This window comes from Athalia rosae, chromosome 4 (assembly GCF_917208135.1).
Source record: "Athalia rosae chromosome 4, iyAthRosa1.1, whole genome shotgun sequence".
Lineage (NCBI taxonomy): Eukaryota > Metazoa > Arthropoda > Insecta > Hymenoptera > Athaliidae > Athalia > Athalia rosae.
The window spans coordinates 5,989,655-6,009,579 of NC_064029.1; the positions used below are offsets into that span (position 1 = coordinate 5,989,655).

The following is a 19,925-nucleotide window of genomic DNA, read 5'->3' on the forward strand; positions in this document are numbered from 1 at the left end:
GCGTGCTCGTTGCTGCGATGAAAATTTTTCTATCCACTCAGCATTCCGTTGAAGAAGGGCGCAAACGTTATCCAAGAAAAAAAAAAAACGAAGGAATTCACCGTACGAGTGGTGGTTATCGTTGTAATAACCGATGCCGCGATATCTCTGGTGACATTGGAAACCAGAACACCTTGGCAGCTATGCGATAACTGGACATTAAATTGTTGTCATGTGGTGTAACACCGTCTAATGTGTATTCTCAAAGTCTCTTCGGATGAACGTAAATTACGTGCTCCGTTCTTTTCTTTCTTTTTTTTCTGAGCAAGAAGCTGTTGTCTCAAGCTGCGTACACTTGATGTGCTAGACCACTCAACGAAGCGATAAAAAATAATTTCCTACGTAATTTCAGCCCCTGCAGCTCCAGATAATTTGATCGCGGATGAAGATGAACTTTGGGACAAAAACGACCTCCGAGTTTTCCCAAAAATCTGCTCAGATGCAAAACGCTGGATGTGAACGTGATTAGAAATGGAATAGGTCAAGTATTTGATTTTTTCCTGAACTGATTTTCAGAGCAAAATGAATCGAAGTATTCAATTGGCTTTTCCTAAAGTTGGAGATACGATTTACTACGTTTTACTATGCACTACGAACGTGACTCACTCTAGAGCAGATGGAGGTGCACCACCACGCCTGTGCGGTGACATTGGTTTGTAATATTAATGGGAAGAAGGTTCCTTCTTATCGTGATTAATGGTAGCAATTGATCTAATTTCACCAAAGAATTGTTCCACTATCTCGAAATAGCATCGCCCCGAAATTGTGTCAGGTTAAATGCACGCCGTACGAGTAAAGCGGCGAGTGGTAAACGACGTGATCTGTACATAGCTCCGCGGCCACCTGCAGCCGAACAAGGTATTTGGATTTTTCCGGTGCTTTGATCGAAATTTACGATCAATCGATCGGCGCTAAACTGAACAAAAGATGAGGAATCGATCTCGTGGAGTACGCTCGGGTGGTTACCGGCACCCGTACTGGATGATTGTTAATTTTAGAAAAATCGAGTGTAAATTTATTTTTATAATGACTTCAGACAGGAAGGCCTGAGGGCGAGAGTCGTTCGGCGTCGCGGTGCTCCGCGTCGCTGCTGATGTTGCTGCCGATGACGATGGTTGGTGTGTGTTTCGCAAAGGCACCTTCTCAAAATAGCCATTAGCCCGCCTAAATAATTTAACTCAAATTACATTTCGCGAATGTTTTCGGACTGCGCTACTCGCGCGCCCTATTCGCTGGGATGATGGTATTGAGAAAAAAATGAAAAAAAAAAAAAAAAACGAAATGAAAAACCAACCATAACAATGCTCGAGGTCGCCATATTTTTTTTCTTTTTCACGGATACGCGTATACTATTGGTACACCGAATAGATTTAAGCTATCTAATCCAACGACACTGTAATCATTTTTTTACGATCATCAGCTGTGTTGGACTAATGAGGTGTTTGTTGTTTGAAGATGAGACTTTCGGATGAGCTCGAAAGAGAAAAAAGATAAAAAAGAAAAAAAAAAAAAAGATAAGTTGTTTACTAAAAAACATTTATAATATTTTTCACGCTATTCGAATACACGCATAACAATGCGCGACGGTATATTTATAATTAGTCATCTGCATTCTCTCGTCTAGAGTATAAAACGGTTTGCAAATATAACGCAGTCGAGAAATATTTTTACACTTCTAGTCACAACGACGACTGACCACGGTTATAATAATCTAAGAAGCGCGTAAAATACGTAAATAATTTATGCGCGACACAAGGTATGCGCGCGTGGTTGATGGTATAACAATATAATGTCTAGTTACAACACACTTATACAGGTACACGTAGATGTAATATATAATTGCTTAGATAATTTGGCACGAACTGGTGTAATAAACAGAAAAATTAAAGAACGAAAAAAAAAAAAAAGAATAGTTGGCAACGATTCGTGTTGTTTGAGGTAAAATTTGGCATTTATTTATGCAATTATGTAATCCACGATTGTGTTTCGAATGTGCTTTTCTCTTCTGTCTCTCCGCATTTCTGCTTGAAAAAAAAAAAAAAAAAAAAAATCGAGGATGAACGGTCCGATCTTTTCTCGAGATGATAGAAGCTGCGGGGTATACGTATATTCCGCCACGCGCAGTTCTTATAGCGCGAGATATAAATGAAGCAGCGCGTATCACGTTACACAAAATCGTTGTTGAAACGCTCGCCTATGTCTATATCAGATGTCCACCACTGATTGGCGATATAACGAACAATACGAATTGATGATTGCGCTTATTTCCATTTGGAATCAATGATGCAATGTGCACAAACGCGAACCGCTAACGAATACGATATTGCCCGCCGTGTTCGTACCTAGTTTTGAAATCTGGATCGATTCGGAGCAGCCAAGGATTTGTCATATACGTTCGGTCCGCATCGTCAAAAAAGATCTGGTCATCGATTTTGAAAACTGCCAAGGTATATTTGGAACGACGGATGACGACATCCGATCAATATCGATGTTCGATTCCACATGTGAAATTTTTTTTTATTAGTCTTTATTCTCGTATCGGAGATATATGATTTGTGGACGCGTCGCTATTTTTGACCAAAGCGCGAGCCCGCCTGACGATGGAATCGTGGGAGAAGGGAAAATTCGCGTTCGATTAATGACAAACGTCAAAAAATCGTCGGCCTTCTGAGTGAGCTGTAAAATAGTTTGAAAGAGGATAGGATGAAAGGAATTTGAAGTTGTGAGAAAAATAAGAAGACTCGAAGTTGCGACTGACCTTCTGCACTACGAGAGGTGTTCCAAAATCCTTTCCACCCTGAAGACGAAAGCCCCAAGGTGAATTATCAAACCTTGACAACTTGACGCTGATCAGCTGCGCCATCACTCAAACTTGTTGATTGAAAATCCCAATTAGTGTCAACAACGTAGTTAAAAAAAAAAAAAAAAGGCAAAGTAACGATCGTCAAAAAATCGATCGATCGATGATTAAATACTTGATTATTATAAGATTATTTTCTCTTTAAATGCAACGCGCGGGATTAATTTTGAATTTAAATCGTTGTGGAACGAGATGAGGGGATGATATTCAACGATTGTTTTACTTGTTTGTTTATAAATATATACCGTGACAATTCTGATTCGAATGACGCGAAGTTCGTTACGATAACTATATAAAATCGGGAGTGTCTAGCGCCGCGACGATGTTCTCGAGGAACGCGAAAACCGGAGTAAACTCTGCCGTTTGGTCACTCGGGCAGGAGCTCTCTCCATGCTATCCAAACCGGCGAGTATACCGCGCATGCGTTCTCTTTTATACCGCGAAGAAATTCTGACTGGGATCTACCGGGACCAGGTCGGCGATCCACCAGCGTCGGCATTCTCAGCATTTTCCTCCAGCTCTTCTTTGCCGTCCGGATGAACACGGCCGGTGCAACTCGGCGTCTAGATCGTCCGCAAACTCTTCGCCCGCAGACGCCGGTGGAAGACCCTCAATATTGACGATCCCCGATTCTCAATCGACGATAACTCGATCCTCGCTCTTGAAAATCGTGTATTTGACAAATGAGATTCTCTAGCATTAAGCTGAAGCGACGAGTAATTAAAAATGTCTGCACCATTCGTGTCACCTAATGGGAATCCCCGTGCGTGGCAGACAAAAGACCGGAAAGAGTTTGAATGATCCCCCAGCGTTTTCGCTGCGGGCCCAGTCGTAAAATATACCTCTTTACGCAGACCGAATTTCTATGGTCATGCCTACCGGATTATGTGCACCGATGTTATTGCTGTACCAATTATGAGAGTTGTCGGTATTTCGAAGCGTTTACCGCGGTGCAAGTAGCGGAAAAAACGTTAACGATAACGCGATACGTATACTACGACTCGGTAGCATAAGAAGATAATTGCGTACCAGGAAATTAAATCATTCCTACCGCCAACGGTCTGCAATTGAAGCGGTAGCGAAGGAACTCATGGTCGACGTTGTCATTGCGGTGCCACCGCGGCCGCAACTCGAGGCCTTTGACGTTGAATTTCCGTTGACAGTTCAGAGCCGCTGAACAATCTAGAGAATTGTGTGCGCCGTTTTCTTGGATTGTAAAAACAATCCGCTAACTTTTACAGCTTTCGTGTCTTTGATTCGCTATCTCACAGCGCTGAGAAGTAGAAGGGTGGAAGAGCTCGCTGGAACAAGAAATCAGTGGAATGAATTGAAAAATGTGAACCTGATCAGGAATTCTATCTTCCAGGTGGTATCCACTTTCGATAAAACTGAATCTCCGAATGCCCCTTGATTGGGACTGACAATGAATCATTTTTTCGGTTTTCTATTTTCGGGAAACGGCCGCGTGCGGCATCGAAAAAAATTATGGGTCACGCCCTTCTGGATCCTAACGAACGTGGAAATATACGTGACGGGCGCGAGAGTGTAATAATATCCCTTATTCCCGTATTTTACATTTTCCATTTTATTTATATTTATTTTTGGTCCATGCGCGCGACTGCTGCAGCGGAGCACGGATAACAGTCTGCATTCAACGCGCCCGTAGCGGTCACGAGAACGTGAACTAGTTTGTGAATCATTCCAACAGCACACGTTTTGCATGAATTGTTACGGGTGGAGGGCCAACGCCAAGATCGCAGAGCGCGGGTTGTTCTCGCGGGACTCTAAATTACCTGTACGTTATACCGTACCTTATACTTATACATAGGTATAATATACCTATCGCGATGCCGGACAACGGAAACAACGTCGAGTCACCGTCGACTCGCGAATCCTACGACATATAAAAGTGAGTCAACGCGCGATTCCCTGCATTACTGTACCTCCTCGCCATTCGCCTTTCGGCACTTTCGCCTACGTGAATTCGTAATACAATTATGCGAATCGTACTCTCTATGTACAAGCTATGAGTCGTCGCGCATACAACGTAAAAGCGAAACTTGGAAAGCGTTTGAAATCAAAATTTGTGTATCGTCTTTTACACATCGAATTAGCCACTCTGTCGTCATCCTTGGATATCCCCGGCTCGTGTATACATGCTCACGATTACTTGCTTTTCTTTTTACTGTAATTTACACGATGAAAGTTTGAAGAACCGGTATGCAAATTATAACCGCGTAAAACTAGCAGTGCACTCTCTGTACCTTGCGTTTTCTAGTGAAAAACAACCATCGCTTCAACCGTTCAAATATTACCAAACACACTGCACGTACGTAATACGAAATTAAGGCCGGTTATTCCATCGAAATAAAATTCCCTGAAACTTGGACTATTTGTTCTCTGTCATATTTTTTCCTCGACGTTTCTAATTCAATACACTCGTAATGCATAGCCCAGTCCGATTGAATCGTATGATTTTTTTTTTTCACGCTGGCTTCACGATTTCTCGGATGACATTCAAAGTCATCATTCACGAAACTCAATCGGGGAATCGTACGCTCTTTGTAAACCGAGTCAAGATAACGTTACAACATTCCCTGGAACTTGAACTCAAGTAGACGTGTAACGAGTGAGTGACTTTACGGTGCAGACGATTCAAATCCATCGCTAAAAGTAATTTTTTGAATACTCTTAAGTTCATTTCATTACTGATCATTTTGACTTGCGCAAGTTTCCAATTAATTGCAGCAAAACCACCACATCCGGACATTTCGCTCATAATCAGTGGAATGATTTCAGTTTGCCCCGACGAACCATCTTCCTTTGCATCACACCTTGTTTTTGTTCCAGGTAAAGTGAAAATCCTACATCTGTTTCAGGGGGTTCTTACGTGGTTTAAGATTAAAATATTAGATCGCTTGAATTTCTAACGTGTAAAACGAGCTTCAGGGACGTGGAACCAGTTGAGAAACGGCCGCGTTCGCGTCTAGAAACTCATTATCAGCAGACAGTAGTCATTAACCCCGGGGAGTTTCTGTCTAAATATATCGCGTCAAAATCAACAGCTCTCGCACACGTGTCTATATCTACATAGATTACGTATAGGTGCGTAGGAAGGCGAAGATGGACTCAATGAACTTCTTATAAGTATACGCTGCAATCACAAGCTCGAGTACACGAGAAAAAGGACATTTCACTTGACTGCAAAAAAAAAAAACAGAAGCTGTCGAGAAAAATGTCCAAGGTTTTTTTTCAGTCCACCACGTCGATACGTTCTCGACCTTATAAATTTTCGATTTCAGGCTTCAGATGCCATGGGACAGCGTAATTAGGTGCCGTTATTAAAGGCATGCTGTAGTTTCCCCTTGCTCGCACGTTCGCCTTTGGTTTACGACGGAGTTCAGGAGTATGGAAGCTTACGATGGTGAATCAAGGGCGTTGCAGGAGCGCCCTGCGCTGTGCCTGGAATCTTTAGAGTTTAAATATAGTAGTTTTTATAGACTGGCGAGCGTCAACTAACTCCTATCAATGCAAGTTTTAAGCTTCGTGGAGAGTTTGGCATTATTACGATCGAAGCGGCTGGCGTTCGTTGTTAAAAATAGTCGTTTTTCCACGCTCGAACGGTCTTTCGTTTAGTCCGTTAAACACGTATATTATACTCTGCACCTACAGCTGCTGGGCACCTTGATTTACTTTCGAGAGATCAGTTTGTCTGATCGTTTGCTGTCACTTGAAAATCTGAGCTTGCAGACCGATTCGAAAGACAGCTCGAGACGTGACGTAACATCGCTTATAGATTTGTGGTAAATGAAAACCGGGAAATTGCGGTTTACCACGGCGAGTTCAGGCCAACGTCGTATGCTGTTATTTTGTATAGACGCTTCGAAAATTTTCTGTCCAATAAAATTGACTTGAAAAAAAAGGCAGCCCTTTAACTTTCTCGGTTATAATAAAATATTTTCTCTGACTCTTGTTGGCTCCTGTGAAATTATGAAAAGTCCTTTTGAATTCCATTTTTGAAACTCCAGTCATCCAAGTGAAGTTGTCCTTTCATTATCAAGTAGTGCGGTAAATGTAAATGAATTTAAACCTCTGACGATAAGTTTTGATATCATTATTATTCAAGTATTGGTATTATAGTTACAATTCCGTGAACTTAATTTATCATAAATATGTACTTTTCATTTTGATTTGATAGATTTTCCTTCATACTAGTGATCGATGCTCTGAGCGCTCTGATCATCCGCCAAGCTGGATGCTGGTGATTTCTGCAAGAGATGAAAGTAAGATACATGAAAAAATGAAACGAAGGCTCAAGTAGAAAAAAACTGTACTGTACTGTACAGAGGAAACTGTGGAAAAGGATGACTAGCAGTACGGAGTCTGCGTACGTAGAAAAGTGAAAATGAAAATGAAATGAAAAAAAATAAAGGAAATGCGCTCACGACTCGTTCCAGGATATCTTCCGCTGCAGGAACCTTGGCTGGTCGAACCGGAATACCCTTTTGAGGCTCTTTTTCCATCTTGTGGATCATCTTGTACGCCGAAGAATTCATCAGGTGGTCGAAATTCGGCAGGGCAGTTTTCTCGTACTTTTTGAAGTTTATTCTGCGTGAGAAAATTTATTATAAATAGGAATAAGCGGTCGCTAATTATCAAAACGAATGAACGGAGTCGCGGCAATATCTGCGATTCAGAAACGAGGCGGTGATCAGTCGACGACCATTCCGTGTATTAAAAATTGTGCACTAGTTTCATTTTTGCTCTTAAATTACAGCGGGAGCACAGGACAAAAATACCGTTATGTCATAGTAATACTCGAATATACGAGCTACTCTTTAAATAGCTCACCCAAGCGCTTTGCCGTGTATAACTTCAGCTTGGGAGGATAAAACCTCTGCGATCATTTCGTCATTGAAAAAATCATTCGGACATTTCCATCTTCTTCCGTAAGTTTGTTCGACTTGTTTAGGCTGGGGCCAGAGATCTTTCGAGTGTTTCCTCCCTTGTTTTTGCTGAAATTAGTTATTATTCGTGTTCATTGATATTTTGAAAAGTTTAATCAGTGCTTCAGGGGTGGCACATTTAACGAGAACGGAGGATGTATCCACGTTATTTTACTTATACACTAAAACGCGTGCGTATGAAATACGTTTATTAAGTTAGTTTGTTTTAATGCGTCTGACACGCGACCCTGCCACGATTATAAGTGGTTTACTATGTGTACATTTATCGCGTGAAACGGTAGTCGTAGTTCATTGTTTTATTAATCACGGCGAAGGTGACACTCCAGGGTTACCTTGCAGTGTGACGACTTCCGAGCTAGACTGCAAGAGCAATTCATTTATTCTCACCGCAATAACTACCGAGTTAATCATTTTTCAAATTTATTCCAAACGATTAAACTCAACTAAATTCCCACCTAGAAGTGAATTTATATACGAGGCATTCTATGCCAAATTACTTAGCTGGAGATTGTGCGTTTTCAGGTTCATTCATTTCAGTGAAAAGGGTGACATAAAAATGCAAATTATTTCGGCCATTAGGGTGAAGATTCTTAAAAATTTTCCATTTCCACGTCTACAAGTAACGTTTGAAGACGTGGTCATTGCGAGTATACATTAAGAAAAACCAAAAAAAAGTCATGAAGAGTGAAAAGAAAACACCACAGATGGAACTCTCAAGTACACTTTAGATTACGTTATTACAGGGTTGGGCAATATTTGGTTTGACCGCCCGTTGATTCATGCTAATTGTGTCGTCAGTCGGACTCCAAATCTCGCTGGAGTCAAAGCTTGTTCCTTTTCGTAAAGAGATAAGAAATTTGGAGGCTGACTTATCGCGTCGGTATAATCTTTACTTGAAAGGTAATTGAAGGCATTCGAATTATGACAGACATTAGAGTGGAAAACGATCGAAACAGAGGAGAGATACTTCGGGATAAACTAATTCTTTCCACATACAGTAATATTATACCTGTAATTCTTGTATAACTTGGTCTTTTGGTGACAAATTCGGATCTGGTTTAAAGCTCCCTATAACGGTATTTGTTAGAAAGTCTGTCCATTTTTTTTTTTTTTGTTTATCTAATTTCAAAATCTACAGATTTGGAATGGTACTTACTGTCTGATAAAGCCGGGCTCGCATCTCTCGATCTTATGACTTGAGCCTCGTAAGTTTCGACGATTTTTTTTACCCTGTCATCCGGAGGTATCACTTGGATTTCAATCTCACGTGTTACGGACTCGTCTATCAATTCGGCACTTTTTGACATATCTCCAGATTCTGAAGGCGCTGTGCTCGTCTTTTCGTTTCCGCTTTGATAACCATCTCTATTTTCGTCCTCGTGTTCGGTGCTCAATTCCTCAACGCCGTTATTTGTATTCTGATCGTCTTCCATTTGCTCAGAATTGTCTTCGCGCACTTCAACGACTTTAACACATTCAGACTGTTGCTGATCTAAAAGAAAGAAAAACAAATCACGTGAAAATTTCGTGGCGAATACTCGTAAATTTTTATAATCAATTGTCTTCTCTTTTTACCCGACCCTCGAAGACTGCAGCTCAGGCTGTCACTTCTTTGCACTCCGCTAAGTTCCATTATTTTATATAACTGCTCCGAAACGATTCTTAAATGGCTTTCGATTTCACTGGGTAATTGTTTGAGCGCAAGCAGTTGGCTCTGAACGTTCTCCAATTGCTTTTCAAGGCTCAATTCGGTCGTGACAAGTTCCTTTACCTTTTCTTTGTCAAATATCGGAACGGCCTCTACCTCTTCAATGGGTACCGAAGTTTCAGTTTCACGCGTTATGTCCTCAATTTCTGTGGATACTTCTTCTACCGCATCATTTCCATTGCAACCGATCTCTTCTTCGGTATATTTCTCGATGATTTCATCAACGGATTCAAGTTTTGAGCCTGGCCTCGAGGACTCTTCTTCTGATGTGCAAATTCGAGGCTCCGGTGTCGCAGTCGGTGTCGGCGTCGGAGTATTTTTCTAGAGTTAATTAAACAGTCGTCAGTTGATTTTTATTCGCGAAGGTTTACGAGGGATCCCACCTTTTTTTCACTTAAATTTCTACACACTATGAATCTTACCGGTAAGGTGAAAATATTGAGTGAACTTTTTCGAAGATATTTTCACGCAACAGTTTCGTTGATTATTTTCATGTAGATTCCGTCACTATGCTACATGCAATTTGAACACGCTGATGCATCGAACTTAGGCGACGTTATATGAATTGGATGTGATTTTATTATCTCTAGATTGTTTCGTGTAGGTCAAATATTTACACCTTAAAATATCGCGTCGCTAAAAATACACACGTATAGGTATAATCGACACACATGCTTCGAATATCATCCTTAATATTACTACAACGAATTGCGAAGTATAATGATAGTTATATAGACAGTTGTGAATCATGCTGTAAAACAACGAACGAATGATTTTCATGTATGCATTTTGAGTTGATTTCACGATCTATAGCAATTCTTGCATCACCGATATCGGTATGAATATTCCATTCATACAAACTAGAAGCTGCATGAAGAATTTTTTCTTTCATAATATCTGCCTCATCGATAAATTTGCGAATTGGAAATAATGAGACGAATGTAAAGATAGGTATTTCTCATGAAATCTTTTGATAATTACTGCGAGCTAAAGAAGGTGGTACTCATGAAAGACGAAAATAAGTCTTGCGTGACGGAACTTGAGATGTGAATCCTAGTAGGAACGCAGACGTTCTCGAATCTTGATGTCCTGAATCTTTATCACCGCGCATTTTTTACCTGAGATCGCACTTCCTCTGGGGTGAGCGGCCCAAGAAGGCCCTTTTCCGCAAGCATTTCGGTGACGCTTTTTTTCTGTTGCTTTTTGATGATCACGCGATATGGCTCCGCCTTGGGTTCGTCATGTACTTCTTTTTTTACAGGCGGAGGCCGCTGGGGTTTCTGAAGAAAAGTTGTGGACCTCTTCAATTCCTGAACCTGCGGAGGATCTGCAGTCGCGATTTTTTGTAGCTCCTCAAAAACCTTCGAATCCTTTAGCAACGGGGCTCGAGGTCTGAGTTTTTTGAAGTTCACCCTGAGAATTGATCACCATGAATTTCGATGTTCCGAAATAAGTCACGATGAAAAACGGCCTGAGGTTTATTTTACCCTAGTACTCCTTGATCGGGCAACAACTCCTCCTCTTCTAGGATCATCACGGCTATTTCCTCGTCCGTCATATTTTTATTAGCTACAGGATCGCTGTTTGCATCGGTTGGTTTGTTCAGAAGGGCCTCCTCGTCGGGGTCCATGGGATTTTCCGTTTCAGGCGATTCCTGATTTTCTTCCATGGTGACGCAGATCGGTACAGGCGTCAATTCTTTTGGTGGTTCGGGGGAATAAACAGGGGGCAATTCTTCGAGCTGTAATTCGTATCAGAAAGTGTAAACTAATGTTGTGAACCTCATCATGTTGAAGTCGATAGAAACTTACGGGGATATTATAGGGGACGATATTTTCCTGTTCAATCGCTTCGACGATTTTCTCTGGCTCCTCAGTTCTAAAAAAACATAAAATAAAAATAAAATTCCGAACAATCTCTCGTCAGTTGTAAGTTCTCGTTGAATCGGGACGTTAAGACGTTGTACCTGTTGACGCCGAGGACAAAATTATTTCCCGCTAATATGAGGGCCTCGTGTGCTTTCCCATGGGTGTAACTACTGATAGGCTCATCATTCAATCTGACAACAACATCTCCAACTCTAAGGCCCATGCGCTCTGCAATGCCACCTTCTGCCACCTGCGAATTAAAAAATACCAATACATCTCATCTTCGTCAGCTCCAAGTCTCTCTGACGAAACGGATCTCAATTCGAAACATCCGTTGCAACCTGCACACACGGTCCTTGAACTGCATGCCGTAGAAAAATCTATTATAGTTAATGCTCGAGCCACCCATAGTGCAGGGGACGAGAGTTTTGGTGGAGAAGCAATGAAGGTGAGGAAAAACTGAAAATTCGCAAGGAATATTATCTTTGAATATTACTCTGTTGAAGTACATACTTTAATGACCGTTAACGGTTGTGGGAAGTCGCTGCCACCCGCCAGACGAAAGCCCCATGATGTGTTGTCGAATTTTGTAAACTTTATGTCAACTGCCATTTTAATCTACATCTAAAAAAGCACAGGCATATGTACGGTCTATAACTAGTGACTACGAAAGAAAAAAAATAATAAAATAAAAAGAGGAAATCAAAAAAAAATCGCCAAACCGAATGTTACGTAACTTTAGATCACATTGTGTCTGCATAATCTATTAACAGATTAATTATATTATCGGTACATTCACGGTTAAATCGTAATCTAAACTAATTAGTAATCGACTACATCATATTTCCACTTTTTAATGCAGGCTTCTGTTCACGTAACACAAATTCCATCGATCCATAATATCGTTCACATTGAAACACCGAAAATTGAAAATGCAAGGATTTTTTGAGAAAATCGAACGATGGGCAGATTCGTGAATACGTTGAATGAACGCGTTGCACTTTTTCTCATCGAGTACCGGTTCACATTACAGAAGCAATTAATCCCGCTAATGATGATGTCATAGGTAGTAATTATTTGAGCCCCGGAGCAGAGACCTGCAGCGCGTTAGTCATTTGGTGATCTTTAGGTACCTGACGAATCTGTGTTACAAATGCGGAAGTGACGACGTCGATGATGATCTATATACGTTCGTAAATATAACGGAGGAAAATTTCTTTTGTGTTTGTTCTTTTGATTTTTTTTATTTGTCGTTCTGATGACGTGATTAAATATTGGTCAAGATACTTGCCAGCGAAAGGGACGGGGATTGACCTGTAGCTCGCGGTGCACGTCTCAGTGCAGCATTTGGCAAAGTTCGTTCACCAAATGGAATGGAACAAAGTTATACGGATTACAGCTCTTCTCTGCGGTTGCGTTAGAGGTTCTTAACGAAATGGTGTCAGTGCAAGCTTTGCCAAAGCTCCAAAGGCAATCAATCGCTCGCTGCAAATACCCACCCACCCGCGGGTCCCCGACTGCTGCAGCTGATCGATTTAGATCAAGCCTCGATTTCATTACTCCTTTACTAACGGGCCAGAGTGCATCAGGCCTCTTACAATTAGCGAGCAATCGAAAATTCTTAAAGCAAGAAAATGTCTATCAGAATTCCTTTACTAAAGACCAAATTATTTGTTCGATTGTCGATTTATTGATTAATATTTTCACTAAAAACAAAGTTGTATAATTTTCTTGCAATTCTTCTTGGATATGAACGAACACTTGCAGTAATTTTTTCTGCAGCACTTTATTTCCAGCGAAACTATTGCTGTTATCATTGTATATGAAAAGCTTATAATTTAATAGAGATTTTGTTTAGCTGATTTGGTTGAAAACTTTCTGTTCTTGAGTACTGATATTCTACTTGGTTTGACCAAACGTTTTTCTATGTAAATTATACAATTATTTTACCACCGTAAATCGTAGATAGGATGTATAATTGAATAAGTTCAGGCGAGATCTAGAGATAATATTAATTTCTTGAATTGTGGGTTCAATTTGCTGGTAGAATGAATAAAGACTTCAATGAATATCATAGTTCTTGTTGTTCTTTCGTATTGCTAGATTATGAGTTGCAGCAAAACTGTACTTTTTTCAAATTCAAATCTACCTACATTCCATTCATGCTTCAGAAACCAATATATAGGTGCTGGGTATTTTATCGATAGTCGCGTCTGTAGGTATTATTTTTACCATTAGTACATACAAGTTATGCATGGCATTGACTGAAGATTAGTACGTACATCAGTCACATGCATGGTAGGGCCAACTGATATGCATGATGATTATATGCAAACAGTATTTGCGCGAAAGTCAAAATAGTATGTATTGGGTGCAGTGAAGTGAAGCTAACCATTAATTCGTTGTTAAACAACTTCGACGAAAAAAAACTCTTTTCATGATGTTCAGAAATTCCAGATCATTTATTAGGAACCTGAAAGTATTGAATCCTGAGAAGTATGTAGGAATCAGATCTTTCAGTGATACGGTATGGTATCTTGTGTTACCGAGGTTAAGTAGAAGATGATATCTCGGTGATGTTTCCAAAGAATCCAATTGAAAACATCACCTGACGTATTATGGATCTTACATTGTAGACCGAACTCTCATATCCGCAAAGAATCTTTTCTGGAATTCAACCGACCGGCGCTGTCCATCTAGGAAACTACCTCGGTGCAATACAAAGATGGGTCGATTTGCAGAATTCGAATCATGATGTACTTTATAGTATCGTAGATATGCATTCCATCACCTTACCACAAGTGAATATCTCTGTTGATATAGGAGTCAACAATTTTAAGGCTCCGATATGATTCTGGATAATTCTTACACTGTATCTTGCCCTTTCACTTTTAGGATCCGAAAGAACTGAAAAATAATATTCTTGAAATAACTGCTACTTTATTAGCATGTGGTATAGATCCTGAAAAGAGCATCTTATTTCAACAATCAACTGTGCCTATGCATGCTGAACTGTGCTGGGTCCTAGGCTGTTTAACAACCATGCCTCGTCTTGGTCAATTGCCTCAGTTTAAAGAGAAGAGTGCTAAAGTTAAAGACATACCTCTCGGACTATATATTTATCCCGTATTGCAGTCTGCTGATATTCTTCTTTACAAGTAATTACTTTATTCGCCGTCCAGATTTTTGTCAGGGAATATTTGGTTTTTCTAGACCCGCTAATCATTGAATTTTAGATCGACCCATGTACCTGTAGGTGAAGATCAGCTACAACATTTACAGCTAGCTCAGCATTTAGCGAAACTATTTAATAATAGATTCGGCGAAACGTTTCCTATACCACATGCGATGATAAATGGTCAGTTAATGTACTGTAAGAGGGTGAATTATTGGTTTTCTATCTGATATGTTGGATGACAATTATAATTCCAGACGATAGCAGTGCTAGAATAAAATCATTGCGAGATACAACAAAGAAAATGTCAAAATCTGATACTGATCACAAAAGCAGAATAGAATTGACTGATGAACCAAAGGTTCTGTTGAGAAAAATAAAAAAAGCTATAACCGATTTTACATCTGAAGTCACTTATGCCCCAGTGGAAAGACCAGGTGTAGCAAACTTAATCAATATCCACTCTTTACTCAGTGGAAAAAGTCACCATCAGATTTGCAAAGATGCTGAAGGGTTGGAAACAGCACAGTGTGTAACTTTGGTCCCCATCTTATGTTAGTGAAAAAAATAGTTGCTCGATCTTTGACCAAATTATGTAATTTTTCAGGTACAAAATGGTAGTGGCAGACGTTCTTATAGAAAAATTGAGTCCTATTCGTAATCGACTACTTGATTTACGAAAGGAACCTCAATATTTGGAAGAAGTATTGAGAAAAGGTGGCGAGAGAGCGAGGAACCTCGCTATTGATTGTTGGCATGAGGTCAGAGACAAAGTCGGATTCGGTGATAACTTACTAGTGGACAGAGGTAATAACCGACTGGAAAAAATAGAAAATAGCTTTTAGTTGTTTTGAGAAACGAAATATTTATTGTAAATAAAATATTACAAATCATTTGTGGATGAAATAAGTTCTTTCCAATAATTCTCAATGAATTCGAAAACAAATTCCAGGGATTCTGTACAGATCGTATTATATTACACAGTCTATTTCATTTCAATCACGACTTTACCACGGAGGTGGCCTTTCTCCATTCTTCCATAAGCTTCAGGTAAATCAGAGAAAGGATAAACCTTTTCAATTACTGGTCGAATCTATAAGAAATTTGATGGATACGAATTCAAATTTGAATAATTTGTCATAGAGTGTAGGAGTCAACTAAATATACCTTTCCTGACTCTACAAATTTTTGGATCACATTGATTCCCGTCTGAGATGGAACAAAAACTGCCCATTTCACGAAAGATTTATTTTCAATCATGGGAACATTATATTTAATCAATTCCCCGATATTTTTCATTGAACCTGCCACCCATCCATATTCATCAATGTTTCTCAATAATGGCGAGTTCAAAGTTATGAAAGTATTGTGTGGATAGCCTTTAGCTCTGATCACATCTATTCCTTGGTTGCAACAATCCAAAATTATATCGTACCTGAAATATTTTCAGTTATCAATTGAAGAGTTAGAACATATAGTGATTGATCGCGATCAGAGCAAAATTAGTTGCTTCCTAGATCTGCCTAAATCCAAGATTCGTTCTCCCATAATGCAAGGTTTTTCTATACATACGGCCCTTCCTCCAAGATTTGTGATTCTGCATTCTGGTCATTGTAGTCAACAACAACATGTGCTCCTAATCCTTCTACAAGCTCAACTGCATCAGTGCTACAAGTTGTTACCACCTAAGAATATTTTGAATGTGTAGTCTACTGTTAGAGCTCTGTGAAATTATTATTTTAGATAGTTAAGACTTTTGAACCTGCATATTCCAAGCTTTCAATAATTGAATTGCTAAGGTACCGACACCACCAGATCCACCCAGAACAAGTACTCTTTTATTATAAGTTGTGGGTACATTGGTTTTTAACCACAAGCCTCCCGTGATCCATAAGGCCGACCATGCAGTGAGACCAGCATACAAAATGCTGGAGGCTTCAAGGTGCGATAAATTGGTTGGTCGGTGATTTACCTTAGCAAATATTGAATCCAGCATTATAGTGAAAATTCAATTGTTAATAGAAATTATGTGCGCTAATTGAAATTTCGAATATTTAGAGCACATAGCTTTGATATTTCCTAGATAAGGCCATCTCCTGAAATTTAAATTTTATTTGATTCTCACCAAATTACCATCCACGACAACATACTCAGCATGACATCCTTGTTGCTCAACAGGAATTACTCCCCATACTTTGTCACCCAATGTTAATCGATCTCCTATACTATGCCCCTTAGATATAACTATCCCTGAAAAGTCTCGCCCAAGTGTCAAAGGGAATTCAATCACATCAAAGTCATCTTTTAAAGCGTTCATTTTACGCATCGCATTCAGAATAGTTGCACCATAGCCCCCTGGAGAATGCAATTAGCAAACGCTTTATGCACCCAGTTTATAATAAAAATTTGCAAAGACTCATTGCATGTTTATAAACCAAGTATGTAAAAATGCAGGATGCAAATATTTTTAAACTACGTACGAGATACAGCTAAATCAATTGGATTTACACTGGCGGCTTCAATTTTTATCAGGACGTCGTTAGGTTTTTTTATAATGGGAATTCTGACATCTGATAGTTTGAGATTTGCCAATCCTTCGTACGAATGTATTTGCCAGGCTTGCATCTTTTCCTCATGATTTTCTTTATATTTTGTTGACAGCTGTGACAAGTAACGTATTTGCGAACCCCGCGAAATCGATTTTGCACGTATCACAGCCGATTTTATGGCTAACATCGTAATAATTTTAACTTTCCCGTAATCTAATACGGGGGGCTATTCACTGTTGTTGAAAATTTGCAGGTTAGGAACCGAAATGCACTCTGCTGCCAAATACCAATACGTTGATCAATGCACTTACGGTGTGAAATATTTACTAAATTTCGACCCAGCTGACCCCACCAATATTATGGTGGTAATCGATGATGACAACCAAATGCTGTTTTATATCAACAACTGTGGTAGTTTTATTCATACAAATATTTGATTTATTGTACAGAGGTTTAATAACAAACAGCTACAATAAATTAAATCTCGTATGGATTATTATCATTTCTAACTCTATCTTTTAAATATGATGTGAACTCATTCATCACTGTGGTTTTTCGTTTTCATTTTTATTGAGCTGCTTGCACAAGAGCTTCAGCAACTTCTACAGCGATTGCAGCTGCAGCTTTGTCTTTTTCTGAGGAAGCGGAGTTCAATTCTTGTTGAGCCTTGGACAGAATGTCTCTGGCTGCTGCGGCGTCAAGATTTCCAACTTCATGGGCTTCTTCTGCTAGAATCTATGAGAATGCGAATGATATTTGATTGAAATTCTTTATATGTGCTCATTCTGTCTTGAACTAAATTCAATATACACTCACTTGTACACTGGAGTCTTCATTGATAGTAACGGTCCCAGATGAAACAAAAACTTTCTTGACGTTGCCATCATCCTCATAAACAGTAACTACTCCTGGCTTCAAGACAGCTAAGGTCGGTACGTGTTTCGGCAGAATACCAAAAGCTCCAGAAAATGATGGCACATCAACTTGGCGGATAGATTGTGTATCATAAAATACCTTAAGTAGCAAAGATTCATAATTGATAAATTAATGGTACTGAGATTGTGAACTATTAAAATTTTGAATGAGTAATTTTTAGGAGGTGGTTTGGTGTATTAGACGTGATAAAGTTTTGAATTGTTCTAATGAAATGATGTGACATTGATAATGATGACTTATTTCTTGACCTGTGGCAAATGAATTTTTGAAATTAGTACTGGGAGTTGGATATACGAAAATTATTCGGGGCAGGATCAAATTCATACCTGATTTGCACCAGCAAAGGTGAATTTCATTTGATCATCCCTGAGGGCTTCAGCATAATTTCGGATATGACTACGAGTTGACCTTAGGAATGGGCGAAGGGTGCGCGAGATGGTTGCCATTTCGATCTGCAATTTTGAAATAGAAGTGTAGATTAAATATCAAGATCCAGCAGGATAAAAGCCCTATCGTATCGTTATTTAACCCAACTGTATAGCATGTTACATCATAGAATCAAGAGAGTAAAATGGTCTGCTGAGTGTTAGGACAGCAGAGCTCAGACATTAGAGGACAGAAGCTGGCAAGTATTCTCGAAATATGAGTGAGGTATGAAATTCAATGGACCGCTAATTGGGTATAAAATAAACTTGAACTTACGACACTAGCAGGTGAATTAGTATTTAAGGTAAAAATCCAAGTTCGGCCGACAACAGAAAAGCTGCTGTGCGCCTGCGTTGTCTGCTATTCATCCGGTGCCACCGTCTCCATCTACTCTCAAAAGGATTACACACAACGTTATAAAAAAACTGAGTGGTCACTTACCGACTGCAAATAAAAATCTAAGTTTCTTCACAATCAAAATATAAGAATGCAGAATCCTCCGGATCTTTGATTATTAGCATGTCCTATGCAAGATGGCCTTTGATTTTTCGAATTTTGGGCCAAAGATGAAAAATGAATGAAGGATGAATTATATTGAGATACAAATGCATATGAGCACATGCGGTCTTGATGATTCGAAACACCTCTTTGCCCGCCCTATTCGCCTGATACCAAATCAATTGTTGGCCAAAATTTGCATTTTCGGGGCCGGTATTCTCGAGCTCTACATCATCGCTTCCGGTTTGTAACGAGGTATGAATGAATGATGAAATTCACATGCATGCACATGATAAAGCCTGCACGCAAGCATATGATGTATTGGATATTTGGCGAATCAGGTTGAAGGGGTGTGTTGGATAATATACTAAAAATTGTGTATCAGTAGAAATTGAGGTTCATCACTAGATCAATAGTCGGAAATGTATGTTAGGACATTATTATGCCCATAGCGGCTTCATATTTACAAATCCATCTATCCTTCCATGATTGTAACGAGTCACAATAGCGTGAAATATTTGAAAAAATCATGATTGATCAAAATTAAAATAATGAACAGGTTTTTATTGCTCGATGAATTTTCCTCAACTCCATCATTCTCAAATGAAGCCCCTCCATCATCAAAGTCCTGATCAAAACTGGAAAGAATAAAATGAAAACTGCGCAAAAAGTTTTGAAAAAATTCCGGCCATCCCAGGGTGAATCCGTGCAACTTTATACCTCTGTGACATTTTTTCCTGAACCCCATAGTTCCTGAATGACGCAGCAATCTCGAAAACTTGTCTCTGTTTGCAAATAATGAAATAACGGCGGAAAAAAAAATTACAGAAAACTCTCTGGAAGATGAAAACGGAGCTCTCGACACCCCCGTTCAATTTTTCATAGAGAACGTTGACGAA

At 39.5% G+C, this 19,925-nt stretch overlaps 5 protein-coding genes across 10 annotated transcripts in view; 1 reads left to right on the forward strand and 4 right to left on the reverse strand.

Moving 5' to 3' along the window:
• LOC105692677 (PDZ and LIM domain protein Zasp) overlaps positions 1-3,282 on the reverse strand; it is a 32,899-nt gene extending 29,617 nt beyond the window's left edge. Inside the window, exon 1 of the mRNA XM_048653756.1 lies at positions 2,798-3,282. Within this exon, the coding sequence (XP_048509713.1) occupies positions 2,798-2,902 (105 nt within the window). The 5' untranslated portion in view covers positions 2,903-3,282. The remainder of the gene's footprint in view (positions 1-2,797) is intronic.
• Positions 3,283-6,998: 3,716 nt separating this feature from the next.
• Positions 6,999-13,645, reverse strand: LOC105692765 (PDZ and LIM domain protein 5). Of its 3 annotated transcripts, none has more exons than XM_012412203.3 (11): positions 12,734-13,645; positions 11,541-11,692; positions 11,386-11,452; positions 11,062-11,315; positions 10,693-10,987; positions 9,442-9,895; positions 9,023-9,358; positions 8,876-8,934; positions 7,751-7,914; positions 7,345-7,507; positions 6,999-7,167 (listed from the first exon to the last, which is right to left on the reverse strand). In XM_012412203.3, exons 2-11 carry the CDS (start codon positions 11,663-11,665, stop codon positions 7,111-7,113), a joined length of 1,974 nt encoding a protein of 657 aa, XP_012267626.2. In that variant the 5' UTR covers positions 11,666-11,692; positions 12,734-13,645; the 3' UTR covers positions 6,999-7,110. The 3 variants fall into 3 exon arrangements, with proteins under 3 accessions (XP_012267626.2, XP_012267621.2, XP_020711815.2); XM_012412198.3 differs by having other exon boundaries at positions 11,956-13,645; XM_020856156.3 differs by lacking the exons at positions 6,999-7,167; positions 7,345-7,507; positions 8,876-8,934 and having other exon boundaries at positions 11,956-13,645.
• A 123-nt stretch (positions 13,646-13,768) lies between these two features.
• On the forward strand, positions 13,769-17,570 carry LOC105692624 (tryptophan--tRNA ligase, mitochondrial). 4 transcript variants are annotated; one of them, XM_048653942.1, is made up of 7 exons: positions 13,769-13,969; positions 14,079-14,243; positions 14,338-14,600; positions 14,679-14,800; positions 14,875-15,145; positions 15,225-15,424; positions 17,420-17,570. In XM_048653942.1, the coding sequence occupies exons 1-7, from the start codon at positions 13,880-13,882 to the stop codon at positions 17,422-17,424; spliced, it is 1,116 nt and encodes a 371-aa protein (XP_048509899.1). In that variant the 5' UTR covers positions 13,769-13,879; the 3' UTR covers positions 17,425-17,570. The 4 variants fall into 4 exon arrangements, with proteins under 4 accessions (XP_048509899.1, XP_012267367.2, XP_048509900.1 ...); XM_012411944.3 differs by lacking the exon at positions 17,420-17,570 and having other exon boundaries at positions 15,225-15,510; XM_048653943.1 differs by lacking the exon at positions 17,420-17,570 and having other exon boundaries at positions 13,794-13,938; positions 15,225-15,510.
• LOC105692623 (reticulon-4-interacting protein 1, mitochondrial) lies at positions 15,457-17,442 on the reverse strand. The gene is made up of 6 exons (XM_012411943.3): positions 17,098-17,442; positions 16,743-16,972; positions 16,380-16,589; positions 16,190-16,302; positions 15,785-16,052; positions 15,457-15,710 (listed from the first exon to the last, which is right to left on the reverse strand). Exons 1-6 carry the CDS (start codon positions 17,351-17,353, stop codon positions 15,603-15,605), a joined length of 1,185 nt encoding a protein of 394 aa, XP_012267366.2. The 5' UTR covers positions 17,354-17,442; the 3' UTR covers positions 15,457-15,602.
• LOC105692654 (ATP synthase subunit delta, mitochondrial) lies at positions 17,559-18,944 on the reverse strand. Its single transcript, XM_012411982.3, has 4 exons — positions 18,805-18,944; positions 18,429-18,554; positions 17,983-18,180; positions 17,559-17,901 (listed from the first exon to the last, which is right to left on the reverse strand). The coding sequence occupies exons 2-4, from the start codon at positions 18,546-18,548 to the stop codon at positions 17,734-17,736; spliced, it is 486 nt and encodes a 161-aa protein (XP_012267405.2). The 5' UTR covers positions 18,549-18,554; positions 18,805-18,944; the 3' UTR covers positions 17,559-17,733.
• Positions 18,945-19,925: the final 981 nt, after the last annotated feature.

Bases quoted from the DNA above. Each gene is read 5' to 3' on its own strand.
- LOC105692624 (XM_012411944.3), top strand. From the start codon at position 13,880: ATGATGTTCAGAAATTCCAGATCATTTATTAGGAACCTGAAAGTATTG. The intron at 14,601-14,678 runs GTAATTACTTTA...ATTGAATTTTAG, and splicing joins GCTGATATTCTTCTTTACAA to ATCGACCCATGTACCTGTAG. The intron at 14,801-14,874 runs GTCAGTTAATGT...TTATAATTCCAG, and splicing joins ACCACATGCGATGATAAATG to ACGATAGCAGTGCTAGAATA.
- LOC105692765 (XM_012412198.3), bottom strand. From the start codon at position 12,054: ATGGCAGTTGACATAAAGTTTACAAAATTCGACAACACATCATGGGGC. The intron at 10,988-11,061 runs GTAAAATAAACC...ATCAATTCTCAG, and splicing joins CCCGATCAAGGAGTACTAGG to GGTGAACTTCAAAAAACTCA. The intron at 9,896-10,692 runs GTAAAAAATGCG...AATTAACTCTAG, and splicing joins CAGAGGAAGTGCGATCTCAG to AAAAATACTCCGACGCCGAC.
- LOC105692623 (XM_012411943.3), bottom strand. From the start codon at position 17,353: ATGTTAGCCATAAAATCGGCTGTGATACGTGCAAAATCGATTTCGCGG. The intron at 16,303-16,379 runs GTTCAAAAGTCT...AAATATTCTTAG, and splicing joins TGAAAGCTTGGAATATGCAG to GTGGTAACAACTTGTAGCAC. The intron at 16,053-16,189 runs GTATGTATAGAA...AAAATATTTCAG, and splicing joins CAAATCTTGGAGGAAGGGCC to GTACGATATAATTTTGGATT.
- LOC105692654 (XM_012411982.3), bottom strand. From the start codon at position 18,548: ATGGCAACCATCTCGCGCACCCTTCGCCCATTCCTAAGGTCAACTCGT. The intron at 18,181-18,428 runs GTATGAATTTGA...TTGCTACTTAAG, and splicing joins CCTTTGCTGGTGCAAATCAG to GTATTTTATGATACACAATC. The intron at 17,902-17,982 runs GTGAGTGTATAT...GCATTCTCATAG, and splicing joins ATGAAGACTCCAGTGTACAA to ATTCTAGCAGAAGAAGCCCA.